The sequence below is a fragment of the Crassostrea angulata genome, chromosome 10, assembly GCF_025612915.1.
Source record: "Crassostrea angulata isolate pt1a10 chromosome 10, ASM2561291v2, whole genome shotgun sequence".
Taxonomy (NCBI): domain Eukaryota; kingdom Metazoa; phylum Mollusca; class Bivalvia; order Ostreida; family Ostreidae; genus Magallana; species Magallana angulata.
Genome location: NC_069120.1, coordinates 48,321,192 through 48,334,146, shown reverse-complemented (window position 1 = coordinate 48,334,146; position 12,955 = coordinate 48,321,192). Strand labels below are relative to the sequence as shown.

The 12,955-nt window shown below is 31.4% G+C and overlaps 2 protein-coding genes across 6 annotated transcripts in view; one reads left to right on the top strand and one right to left on the bottom strand.

Moving 5' to 3' along the window:
• Positions 1–4,560: 4,560 nt before the first annotated feature.
• Positions 4,561–8,331, top strand: LOC128165895 (C3a anaphylatoxin chemotactic receptor-like). 2 transcript variants are annotated; one of them, XM_052830834.1, is made up of 2 exons: positions 4,561–4,809; positions 6,424–8,331. In XM_052830834.1, exon 2 carries the CDS (start codon positions 6,435–6,437, stop codon positions 7,419–7,421), a length of 987 nt encoding a protein of 328 aa, XP_052686794.1. In that variant the 5' UTR covers positions 4,561–4,809; positions 6,424–6,434; the 3' UTR covers positions 7,422–8,331. The 2 variants fall into 2 exon arrangements, with proteins under 2 accessions (XP_052686794.1, XP_052686795.1); XM_052830835.1 differs by lacking the exon at positions 4,561–4,809 and adding an exon at positions 5,055–5,350.
• Positions 7,832–12,955, bottom strand: part of LOC128165893 (sodium-coupled monocarboxylate transporter 1-like) — a 25,659-nt gene continuing 20,535 nt past the window's right edge. For all 4 annotated transcript variants that reach the window (XM_052830833.1, XM_052830830.1, XM_052830831.1 and 1 more), the window contains 4 exons: positions 12,267–12,508; positions 11,896–11,996; positions 10,885–11,003; positions 7,832–10,159 (listed from right to left, as the gene is read on the bottom strand). In XM_052830833.1, the coding sequence (XP_052686793.1) occupies positions 9,950–10,159; positions 10,885–11,003; positions 11,896–11,996; positions 12,267–12,508 (672 nt within the window). In that variant the 3' untranslated portion in view covers positions 7,832–9,949. The remainder of the gene's footprint in view (positions 10,160–10,884; positions 11,004–11,895; positions 11,997–12,266; positions 12,509–12,955) is intronic.

The window sequence follows — 12,955 nt, the reverse complement described above, 5'->3', positions numbered from 1 at the left end:
AATTTCCATCTTGTGGTGATGAACATTTTTTGAGAATTTTTTTTCTACCTATCCATATCAGTTTTGTTTTACTGAAATTAATTTTTAGGCCTGATATTTCTGCAAAATAGTCCAATGTTTGTAGTATACCATCTAGAGATGATGCTGACCCATCTGATATCAAGAATGTATCATGTCCAATATGCATATTTCTTTTCGATATCGTCAACATCGCGATGTATACAATATTGATACGATATCGATTTTACATTGTCAACATTGCCAATATTTCTTTGCTGTTAACATCGTCGACATTGTCTACATTGCAACGTCGACAATAGTGAAACGATATCGAATTTACATCGTTAACATTGCCGATATTTCTTTGCCGTTTATATCGTCGACATCGCAACGTTGACGATGTTGAACCGATACCGAGTTTACATCGTCAACCTTGCCGATATTTCTTTACTGTTAATATCGTCGATCAACATGTCGACGATGTAAACAGGATATAAGAGGTACGATGTAGACACGATGTCGACCCGATATCGATCAACATTGCGATGTCGACGATGTCGACTATGTAAACAGGAAACAAGACACACGATGTGGACACAATGTCGACTCGATGTTGGTTAACATTGCAATATCGAAAATGTACACATGATATAAATTTTACGCTGAAAATGCAAATTTAATAATAATGCTAATAATCAACACAATATCTACTCGATATTGACCAACATTGCGATGTCGACAATATTGATAAAACATCGTGCACTAGACATACCTCATTGTGATATCTTATATTCTTTTCCGTCAATCTCCATTCCTTTAACATCTCTATTGTTTCGGATTGAAATACCTTAACATTCTAGGCAGAGAATAAATAAGGTATCCTTGCCTACAGTCTCTTTTTGGGGTTAAAATACTGAGAAAGTATACCTTTTTGAATAACACAAGAGGATATATTCTGATAAAAACATTTGATCCACTATTTGCTTGAAACGCCAAAGTAAAAGAAGGCTAAAGTTTGGAATATAAAGTCCCATTATACTGTATCAAATGCCTTTTCAAAATTTTTCAAAAAAAAGCCTGGAATATTATTCAATTCAGTGTAACTCATTATATCATATACAATTCTAATATTATCTCCAATAAATCTTCTTTAAAAAAACCGGTTTGATCATCATTTATAATTGTAAGCATTTTTGTTTTTATCCTTTCTGCAATACAGCCTGACGCAATTTTGTAAATTACTGAGAGGAGTGTAATAGGTCTCCATTTCTTAAAAGTTGTTTATTTTTATCAGGTTTAGGTATTCAAGTTATTATCCCTAATTTTTGTGTATTTGTCAATTCTCCTTTATCAAAAGAATCATTTATTGATCTTGTTGTATATTCACCTAAGTCTAACCAGAAAAATTTGAAGAATTCTACAGTAAATACATCTGCACCTGTGCTTTTATCATTTTTCATTTGCTTTAGAGTTTTAATAACTTCTGCTTTGGTGACTGGATCTTCTAATCTATTTGATTCTTCATCTGTTAGTTTTTTGACTTTGTAATGTTTAAGTTTTTCAGCTAAGTTATATCTCTTTAAAGTTTCATTTTTTTTATAGAGTTTTATAAAACAACTTTGTTTTGTTTAAAATTTCCTCTAGTGATTGTATAATTTGACCATTTTTAATTTCTAGCTTTAATAAATTTTTTTTTTATAAAGTTGCGCGATTCTAGATTACAAAAATATCTTGTTAGTTTTTCTCCTTCTTCAATCCACTGCGCCCTTGATCTGATATAGTTTCCTTTAAGTTTATGCACCCTTAAATTTTCAAATTCTACCTGCTTATCAACCAGTATTTGTTTGCTTGACTCATCAAATTTTTTCTAAGTTTTTAATCTCATCTTCAAGTTTTTTTTCCTTCTTTTAATTTTCTTTTTTGTATGTGCTAAAAGAGATAGATTTCCCCTTATTTCCATTAATAGTGTATCTAAAATTAAGCTGTCGGATATTTGAAATACTATTTCGGAGTCTTTGATATTTTGAATTTCATTAATGTTACAGACAAGAGCAGCTTATTTTGTATCAATTTTCAGTGTCTTTATTGTGTGTATATATTCTTTATCAGGAAGAAGAGAGTTGTTAAACTTCCAATATCATCTGCCCTGTACAAAGTCTGTAGTTTTTATATGTAACATATCTGGGCTGCCTGTTGTCTGAATGGTAGCTATTTTCATATTCAATGGTTTGTATAAAGAGAGATAATTCAAGTGATATAAGAAAACAATCTAGTATTGCTTGTTAAATGGATTTTTTCTTTCCAAGAAAATCGTTTCAATTGTGGATTTGCACATCTAAATAAATCACTCAAATGTAGGGATTCCATTTGATTTATTAATTTAGACCGAGCTTTGGGATTATTCAAGTTTTTATAATTCATAGTATCTAAGGTCTTATCCATAACCATATTGATGTCACCACCCATAATAATGGAGTGGTTATTTAATACTGTTACAATTTTTTTTTACCTATAACTTTATAAAATATAAAATTGTGGATTGTCTTCATTTGGTCCGTATACATTTACTAGCAAGCGCTGTTTATTGTCTATAGTTACATCTAACATTAGACTGTTACCATTAATATCTGAAAATACATCATTAACTTTAAATTCAAAACTGTTTTTAAAAAAATTGCCACTTCACGGGCATTTGATGTATAGGAACTAAAGTAAGCTGCAAAACCCCATTGTGTTTGCATCATTTTCTCGTCCTCTTGTACAAAATGTTATATTTTTTTTATTATGAAGGTAGTTAAACACATCTTTTCTTTTCTTTTTGTCTCCTAGGCCCTGGCAGTTAATACTTAGAATTTTTAGATTATTTATACTATATGCATCCATTGTCAAACTTCTGATTTTTTGTTGTTTTCTTTGCAATCATCATAAACAAAAGAAAGGGGTCATGGATAGAATATAGATTTTCTTGTATCTCGTTTATCATTATCGATCAAACATTAGTTGGTATTTTACTTATAGAGAAAGTAAATCAATATCATTTCGAACGTTAGAATGAATGTATGACAAAATATTTTCTTCCTTAAAAGAACAATTAGAGTCACAGTTAATGAACACCACATTTGTAAACAACTAGAAACTAAGGTACAAGAAAAATCAAGGTAGACCAAATGTAATGATGATCAATGGATAGAAGAAAAGCCGAGCAAATTCTCTCTCAAATGAGAATATGAACGTATCAAAGAAATAAATGTGATAAATACGCTGTAAGAATCTTTATCGTAATTTATACCAATAACTATAAACAAGCGATGTTTATAAAGGCTCATAAAATACATCAAAATACTCTAGTATTTTTTAAAAATCTTATAGCATATTCATTAAAATTCTTACAAACGATAGATCAATGTGTTATAAAAGATTATAACAACAAATAAGTAGATAACTAACAGATGACAAATAAATAAATGAAATGAAAATTAAGAGAAAACCATGGTTACAAAAACAAAACAAAGACGTTAAAACTCTATCTTGCAATTATTAAACGTCATCCACTACGAAATTTAAAAAAGATTTTAATCACAGCTACTCTTTTCTGTTTAAATTGCAAGCGAATAAAAACCAATTCAGGGAGATAAAATATAGGATAAAATTGTCACATGGGAGAATATCTGCAGACCTGAATATGGAATATGCATAAATATTTTATAAACTTTATTGATATGAAAAATGACAGTAACAAAACGGTCAACAATTTCAAAAAGCCGACAAACGATATTCAAAGCAGAGCAACACGGACCTCTAAAAATATAGAGGTAGGATCAGGTGCCTAACTGTAGCTTAAATGAAAAACAAAAACACCATATGCAGATATTGAAGGTATATTGCTTCATAAGTAAGGAAAGTTGACCATAAAAATTGAAGCCATCGCGTTTATCATAATTTTTTTCGTTAGGTTTCCATCAATGTCCATTTGCAGTAAAATATCCAAACATGAAACAGGTGACGCAGACTCTGTGGTATCTTTTACTTCAAGTCCACTGGGATATATCGAGTCGATATATCACATCATTATAATGAACTTTTCTGGAATTCTGTACAGGCTCTGGGAACCGGAAAAAAGAAAAAAAATTGTCTAATGTCGAACTATTATATATTTAAACTGCATAAATCGATTTGCAAAGATTAGCAATTGGAGACACGCCAACAAACTTATCCTCACAAATCCATTTAGTCCTTGAAAAATTAATGGGATGTCTGACGTGATGCATCCCTTTTATGAATAAAAATGAGACAATATCATTAGTTGTGTACACTATAAAATTATTGTTGGTGTTTTTCATGATGAGATCAATTCATGTTTCTATAGACCCTTTAAAATTTCTAGGTTTATACATTGATTGTCAACGAATTGAAGTCCGAAGTTGATATAATCTCATCAGGTCAATAAAACATGCCTTGACACGCATCAGAAAGCTATAACTTTTCTAATTAAAATAAATCTATAATTTATCTATAATTTAAGGATAGCAATGAAATAATTGGTTCGTGATGTACATGCGTTGGTGTAACTTTCGGGATGTCACAATATCGCACATGCCAAAATCTGTAGTTCGTTATAAAATCATTACGGTATAGTTTGGGTTTATAATGGACTCTACAACAATATCGCGTACGAGCAAATAACAAACTGGCCTAACATTTATTTTGATGGAAAATATGTAATTGTAATGATTTTCAGATTACAATTTTTAATGATAGCACACTTGGAGAGCAACAGAGAAGCTTAAACATCTTTCCTCATGAGTGACTGTAAGTATTCTTTTTTTTATTTCAATGAACTACGATAATTATTTTGGCTAAGAATTTAATATAGAATAAAAGAGCAATTCCGTGTACGGGCCAAGGGACAATGTCAAATGCTTATTAACCCTGTGAGTACATACCATGTTTATTGTCTCGAACGATTTATCAGAAATGTTGCAATACGGCATTCCATGGTAGATGTTGAGTAACATATGTGTGAAACATGAGTTAGATGCATCTTGATGGAGTAGTAACACGTGGAAGCATACTAGAAAAAAAATCACAGCAGTAGTGTACTTATTATATACATAGTACTAATTTGAAGTGAGTATTCACATTGTGATTCGTGGTATGAAAGGGATTGCTCATCTTTTACATTGGACATTGTGTAACTTGAAAAAAAGTGCTTTAAAAATGTGTTGAATATAGAATATAATAAGTGATAATTCGGTTAAGTTTTTTTGTGGTTCGGTGAAAACGACAGAGGACACCTCGCTTTATTCCTGCGAAAGCATATAAACCCATTGTTGTATTATTCTTTACTAAGGTATGTGTGCTTGACATTATTGAATCGTTTATATTGCATATTAAGTATAACAGAAGAAGCATCTACTTTCGATCAGGCCATCTGGTATTGTATTTTTATTCCGGAGACAAATTTCACATAGATGTCAGATACAGCAGGTTGAGTAATACCTTCTACTTGCCAAGAATATCGATTCAGTCAGCCTTTAGGGAACATTAATTGTGTTGCTGACCCACAATGAATTGAATTCAATAAAACATTTGACAGGACGTACTAATGTTACTAATTATAACAACAGCTGAGTGTAATATAATTTTGTCTCTTAAAGAGACGGTAATATTCCAGGTTTTAAAGCAATTAATTGTTATTGTTTGAATTGTAAGTTTAATATGTGAATTTACAAACTTTGTCAATTGTAGGACTTTTATTTAAGAAATAAACAACGTTATTTATTGAACATGGCGTTATGAATAGCAATTGCTCTGTTGGCATATTCCATGATGCGCGCTAGCGCATCATGGAAAATATGCCAGCAGAGCAGTTGCTATTCATAACGCCATGTTCACTAAATAATCGTTGTTTATTACTTATATTTGAATTTTACCACTTGCAAATACCCTGTATTAGCCTAGACCTTGACATTTAGCTATTGCATCAAAATGAACATTCAAACTGTAATGTATCTTTTTAATTCACAAAGATTTGTTAACAGAATCAATGATATGTTATAACAGTAATTCCTTTAAAGTGTTATTATAAGACATGTTTTAATATTTAATACATCAATTTTATGGAGTTGGAGGAAAAACACTTGATTTATCGTATAGTGGTTTAAAATTATAACGTCATGTAAAAGTATATGACGTCACACCTTTATGACGTCATAGTATACAGATAGAGCAATTGCGATTATAGAAATATAATTGCAGTTCCTCCGTATGGACTTACAGTGGGAAAGAACAATGGATATGCAAACATATGGATATGATGATGGTGTTGCCTTCTCGTTTGATAAATGCAGCATTTCAATCTTCAGAAACATGACACTAGAACGTAATATATTTATGAATTATAAAAAACTTTTTGTTTGTTAGAATGAAGAAACATGGACAATACAACATGGATGGTTTCCATTGCTTCCAATTCTTCTTTGATTTACCATCAAACCCTTGAAGAGCTGAACGCATCGAAAGCCGAGCAGCGCCTTCCGACCGTCATATTCCTGATTATCATAATAATCATTGGAGTGATTGGTAACACAGTGGTCATCGTCGTCTACTCCTCCAAGTACCCTCCCTCCACCTTCCGGTTGTACATCCTGACTCTGGCAGTGATTGATCTACTTTCGTGCCTCATACCTATGCCTCTCGAAGTTGTTGACAACATATATCCTTTAATGTTTTATAACGAAGGATTCTGCAAGAGTGGCCGATTTATCGGAAGTGTATTGAAAATAGGGTCAGCATTTGTTCTTGTTGTCATGGCTTTTGGAAGATACAGAAAGATATGTCACCCTTATTCTAAGGCTACCACTTTTATTCACGCTCGACTGTGTTGTGCAGCGGCACTTCTACTCGCCATTGCCTTTTCCTGGCCAAACGCAATCATTCAAGGAATTAAGCAAGTGACTCTTCCAGGAAATATAACTGGGTTCGACTGTTCCATTGACGACCGTATGAGAAACACTAAATACCCTTTCATTTACTTTACCGTTCTATTTGTTCTAATTTTTGCTGTATTCGTAGTGTTAGGTGCACTGTATTCTGTGGCAATCTTCGCCCTGCGAACGCATTCCAAAAAGAAATCATGGCTGCAAACGAACAACAAACACAACAAAGTGAACAAAAGAATCACAAAAATTATGATTGCAATCACTGTGGCTTTTATTTTGTGCTATTTTCCCAATTTTCTTTTAGATGCCATTTCTACATTCAAAAGGGGGGTTATTTTCAAACCAAGCCCCATCGTTTTGGGAATTCTTCCCCTGTTAGCCAGAGCCTATTTTATAAACAATATCATAAATCCTTTCATATATTTAGCTGGAGAAACAAAGTTTCGCAAAATAGTACAGCAGAGTCTAAGATCTACATGAATATGACTTTCATTTTTTTTTTGCATTGTCAGAAAAAGCCTGAAGAAAAACCTCCATCATTCCGGATTCCATTCGCTTGACAGACGTAAAACCACCGTCTGTATAATTCCAGATGTTTTTACTACCAATGAAATAAATGTTTTACATATTTTTTTTTACTTCGATATTTGTTTATACTTTTTGAAGAAATATTGAAAGATTGAAATAATATTCAGATATTAATTCGATTTCATCATCAGCTTTAACTCAATTTTTTCTGAGCATAATTAGTTTGTGTTACAATACTTTATGATATTTTTTTAAATCTTAGATTTTACATCATAAGCAAGATTTACTTTATACTCCAAATTACCATTAAAGCTGCCAATAGGATGCCTGAAAACTAAGATTTGTTATAGAAGACAGAGAACTTTGTGAAGTATGATGTGTTCAATAATCTTTAATGATAAGTATGTTTTCACAATATCTAATTAATATCTAATTAAGACCGGAGAAATATATTCTAAAATACTTTGAAATTTGAAATATAAAAATAATCACATTTGTGAAGTAGAGTTACCTTTCTTGGAATGACAGATGTAAGAATGTTATGACATGATGAATTACATATGTAAATTACAATTTTTATTCTCATAAAGATGACAGCCCCGCACCATCTGGTGTAAATATAAATCCATCTATTGGATACTGACGCTACAAACCACTTTTGAATAACAAATTGAACTATTTTTCCCCTGCTCGGTGCATTTTTGATCTACCCTATATATATACAGTCTTGAATGTATGTTAATATGTTAATATGTATGTACAGATATTTGAAGTGCATTTTGTATTCTATTTTAAACTCGTTTATTGATGAACTGTGTTGTTGCAATATGAATGCTTATCACGATATTCATAAATTGTAATACGTAAAATGTTATTGATTTAATACTACAAATATTTAGTTCTTCTCAGTGTGTGATATGAATTTTCTTCCCCAGAAAAGGCGTATACATAACACAAATTGTCATAATTGTGTCATGTTTTATATGCTAATTTGCCGGTTACTTTATGTTCCATTTGAATAATCAATAATTTCTCACAATACCTTTTTAAAGCTTTTTGTTTCAAGTCGAATCTTATATATGTTTGATATTGTTGTGTTTTTCTGGGATGTAAGGAATAGTTTCAAAGATGCATTCAAAGGTAAGTTTAGAGATTATAAGAGACATTTATATGGAATATACAGTAAATTCTTGCTATAAGTATTAAATTATTAAAATTGAATGGGCCCTACTGTACCGTACTGTACTGTACTGTACAGAGTATAGAAACTATCAAGTCATTAGAATTATTTTACTCGCAAATATGTTCCTATCTGTATATCTTTTGCAAAATGCAAGAGACAACCACTCCCTCCTCTAAGATTGCGTCCGATAACTCGATTATCTAAACAGACTGTACGTGTAATAAAATACATTTACATACTTACTGAATATTCGGACAAGATCATGTAATGTCCCCTTGACAGTTACTGTTTCTCCCGAGAAATAGTTAATGTGCGCGTTTTTGTCTTGGACTCGGTATATAATATTCAATGCAAAACCTAAATACTTATATTTATAACGCATAAACAGGCACAAGTTTCTTTTCATAAACATGAATACAAACAAACAAAATATATACACATAATTAAAGTAGATATCCCTGTATAAAAATTTTCTGAAAAAAGTGCCTATAACATTATAACTAGTTAACAGTAATTTTTTTGGGAGGGTAATATTGAAATTGACGCCCCCGAGAAAGCCATTGTCAACCGACGCGAAATTTGTCCGAGTATGTCACTAAATATGTACATATCAGGCAAAATTTAAAATGTTTAGTAGTCTCTTTGTATATTGGGCTAAACGGAAAGAATGGAATGAAGTGATTTCCTTTTTCATGAGACAAAACTGTAAGGACTCCTTATCTCTTAACGTCAAAAGTATAAACGATAAAGAAGCAAAAGAAAAATCTGAAAATAAAATTAAAGGCAAATAAGCACAATTAAATAAATGTTAAGTATATACAAGCATATAGTATACAGTTATTTACTGGGCAGTTATTTAATTGACCTTAATGGACCTTTGTCATTGGTCAACATTTGTGTCTTCGGGTCCAACAGTTGATATGTTGTCCTCTTACCCAGTCAATAAATGTAAATATACAAATGTACATATTTTGTTTTAGGTATATAATTACTCATAACGAAACAACATCATATGATATTACACATAATCAACAGGCACTTCAAATTGGTTCATTTAAGAAGGGAAAAACATCGCATATTATCATCCTAGATATTACTGGTACATTTAGAGTAATCAAACTAATATCTCAACATTAGTATAGGATTGGTTTCATTTCAACAGTAGATAAAAAACAAATATAAAGTTTAACTAACAACAGCTATGCTTTGTATACATTGAAAATGTATTTTGTCTGCAGCATGGAAAATCAATTTGAAACATGCACTTTTTTCAAGGAATGTTTTTCGTGGATAAAGATCATAACCGGGAAACCATTTCTGTTTCATCTCCCACAAACCCCCCATTGGGAGTCCCATTAGGGATGCTCTGATTTGCCATACTCTTGCTACCATTGACTTGGATCTCTTTAGTTTTCCCATTGGAATCTACTTGGATTTCTTGATTCAATATGTCTATATTTACATCAGCATATACACCTCCCTCTCCTTTTTTAATTTTATCGTTCACCTGAAAACAAAAATGTATAATAATATTAAAATTCTCGAAATTCATATACCCGTTTCAAATAGAAATCAGATATCAAATCTCTAGTCTGTAAATTTTGTCTGATATAATTGCAAACCATTGTTTGTTTACGCCATACTATAGATTCTAGTTATCATAAATGTAACTTATATGATAAATTATTTTTTGATACACAAATGAAACATAATTATGATAGGATAAAAATGAGTGTTTTCATTGAATTATTGATAGAATGAACGGGAAAATGACGACAGGGAGTGTTAAACTTATACATAATAGTTTTATTTTCAGTAAATTAAAGCAATATGAGCTGCAATTTTCATGTTGAAAATTTTTTTGAAGAAAATGTTATTTTGTACTAAAATGACAAAAAATATCATGGTTTTAAAATTTCTGTAAGCTCTGTTTTTGTGGGAAAAGCCATTAAGAAGCCTTAATTGGAGCAAAATTGAATTATTGTACATGTCGTCCTGTACAAAAATTGATCTGCTATATATTCCTTATAAGGGAAATGTTTCTCCTGACAAAAATCAATGATTTTTTAAAATCTTATTTATCATAAAAGTTAAGTTTCTTGCAGACTTATCATACTAGCAGGTTTTTTGCAGCAAAATAAAATTCTAAAAAATACAGCTCATATTGCTTTAATGTATTATTCATTCTCCTTTTATCAAAACCGAGAAGGTCTACTGAATTCGATTGCTTACTTCGCCATGTCTGACCCCAAACCTAAGAGGTTTTCTGATCTTTTCTGGCAAGTAGGGAAAAAGGATGTCAAACAAAGGACATATTAGTCTTGGATCCAAATCTTTGGGATCCTGAGGCCCTAAAATGATTTTAAAAAACCTCAAAATAAGAGTATATTTAAGATGACAGCAACGTTTCAGCACAGAGTTCATAAATTGAAAACATATGTATAACATAAGTGGTTTACCACTAGATTTTTATTCCGTTTTAACACAAAATAGGAAAATTATGACATCATGTTTTAAGGTATAATTACAGTGTTAAGAATAAATCAAAATATAAAAAGAGAACAAAAAAGTTCTTCCTAACATAACACGTTTATTGTATATTCTTACTCAAATCTCAATCATAATAAAGTCTACAACTAGTTCAAAGTGAAACGGGATATGATGTTGTTATAGAGATTATAATTTCATCAATAACATAGTAAGTTAGGCTTTTGCGATTTACATCAATCAAACTAGTTAATTAACTCATTGTTATACGTATTATAGACACAATGGAATAATTACAGGAATTGGTAAAATTACTTGTAGAAGCAACGTTCAGCCAAAAAAAAATAAACGGCGTGTGCCGATAGATTTGCTTGTATGGAAAAATTTGATTGACAAGAAAAAAATATGAATTGTCTGTTTTTCTTTTATTATAAATGAACATGATATCTTATTTGCTAAATTTTGACATCTAATTTCAGAACTATTAATTTGGTGAAGTTTATTAGTAGCATGCCTGCTGGTGAGATTTTATAAAAATAACATGTTTTGTTTGGTATGGAAACCACATCATTAGAATCTGGTTCCTTTCCCGTCAATTTTATCCCTTTGACGGCATGGAATGACAACCTTTGCAAAGACACATGCAGGACATTGACACTAGAGGTCGACCTTAGGATGATAAAGTAACTATAGTTCTGTCAATTAGTCTGAACATGTATGCATAGAACCTGGTTGCTTTTAACAATTTGAGCCTACCTGTCAGAAAACTAACAATCAGACCCACAACGACGACAAAGAGAACAGCTGTGGCGCTGTACCACATGTAAGACAGCGCATACAGATCCTGGAATACATTTCTGTGAAAGAGAAAAAAATATTACAACGCAAGATTAATGTCAATAATGAATGCATATTTTTGTTATAACTCAAGAAATTTTAGACACTTTTTTTCTTTTTACAACTCTGTACCACACATAATGAATTGAAAAAAGTCAACGTTTTTCCCCGAAACACAGCTGCTTTTGCTAATAAATTTTAAAACTGCGCAGTATCTCTTGTATTTTAATGTAACAATATCTGGACATGTATGTATCGACAAAATATAGAGTAACTAGAAGTAAAGTTACGTTTCTTCAACCACAGTAGGAGTGGTAGGGTTTAAGAGCGCAGTGGTGGAGCTAATGGCAGCGGCGGTGGTAGAAGCGTTGAATGAAGATATCGGGGTGGGTGTAGGTGCGGGGGTGGTGAGGTTCCAGTTACAGCCGGTTATATTAATGGCGGACTTTGGATTGTGAGGCGGATAGATCTGTGCCCCAACACCAATCCAAAACATAAATACCAAACCCAGAAGTAGACCACTGTAGGCTCCCTGAAATTGAAAATAGCCACATCATAATTAATGTTCAATTTATAGCCATCCGACTTTAAATGGTGATTTTTTTTCAAGTTAGATACATGTATTACAATATGTAACTACCACGGATTTCTAAAAAATACATATTGCAGCTCGTTTTTTTTCCCTTTTTTTTATTTAAACTTTTATTTCATCTCTATTTTATGATACCCATAAAAGTGATTTATGTTGGCACAAATACAAATTGGAATGGATGATTATGCATGTCTACTATTGGTAAAGAGTAACTTGCCGAAATCAAAATAAATATATCAAATTGATTTATTGAGACTACAAAAAAGAAAAAAAAACAGTTAAGTCAATACTCAGATGTTTTAGAAAGTTAAAGTAGCAATATATTGTTATAAACATGTTGACCCTAAACTTTCAGCGAGTGTTTATATATTTTTCGGTTAACATTTT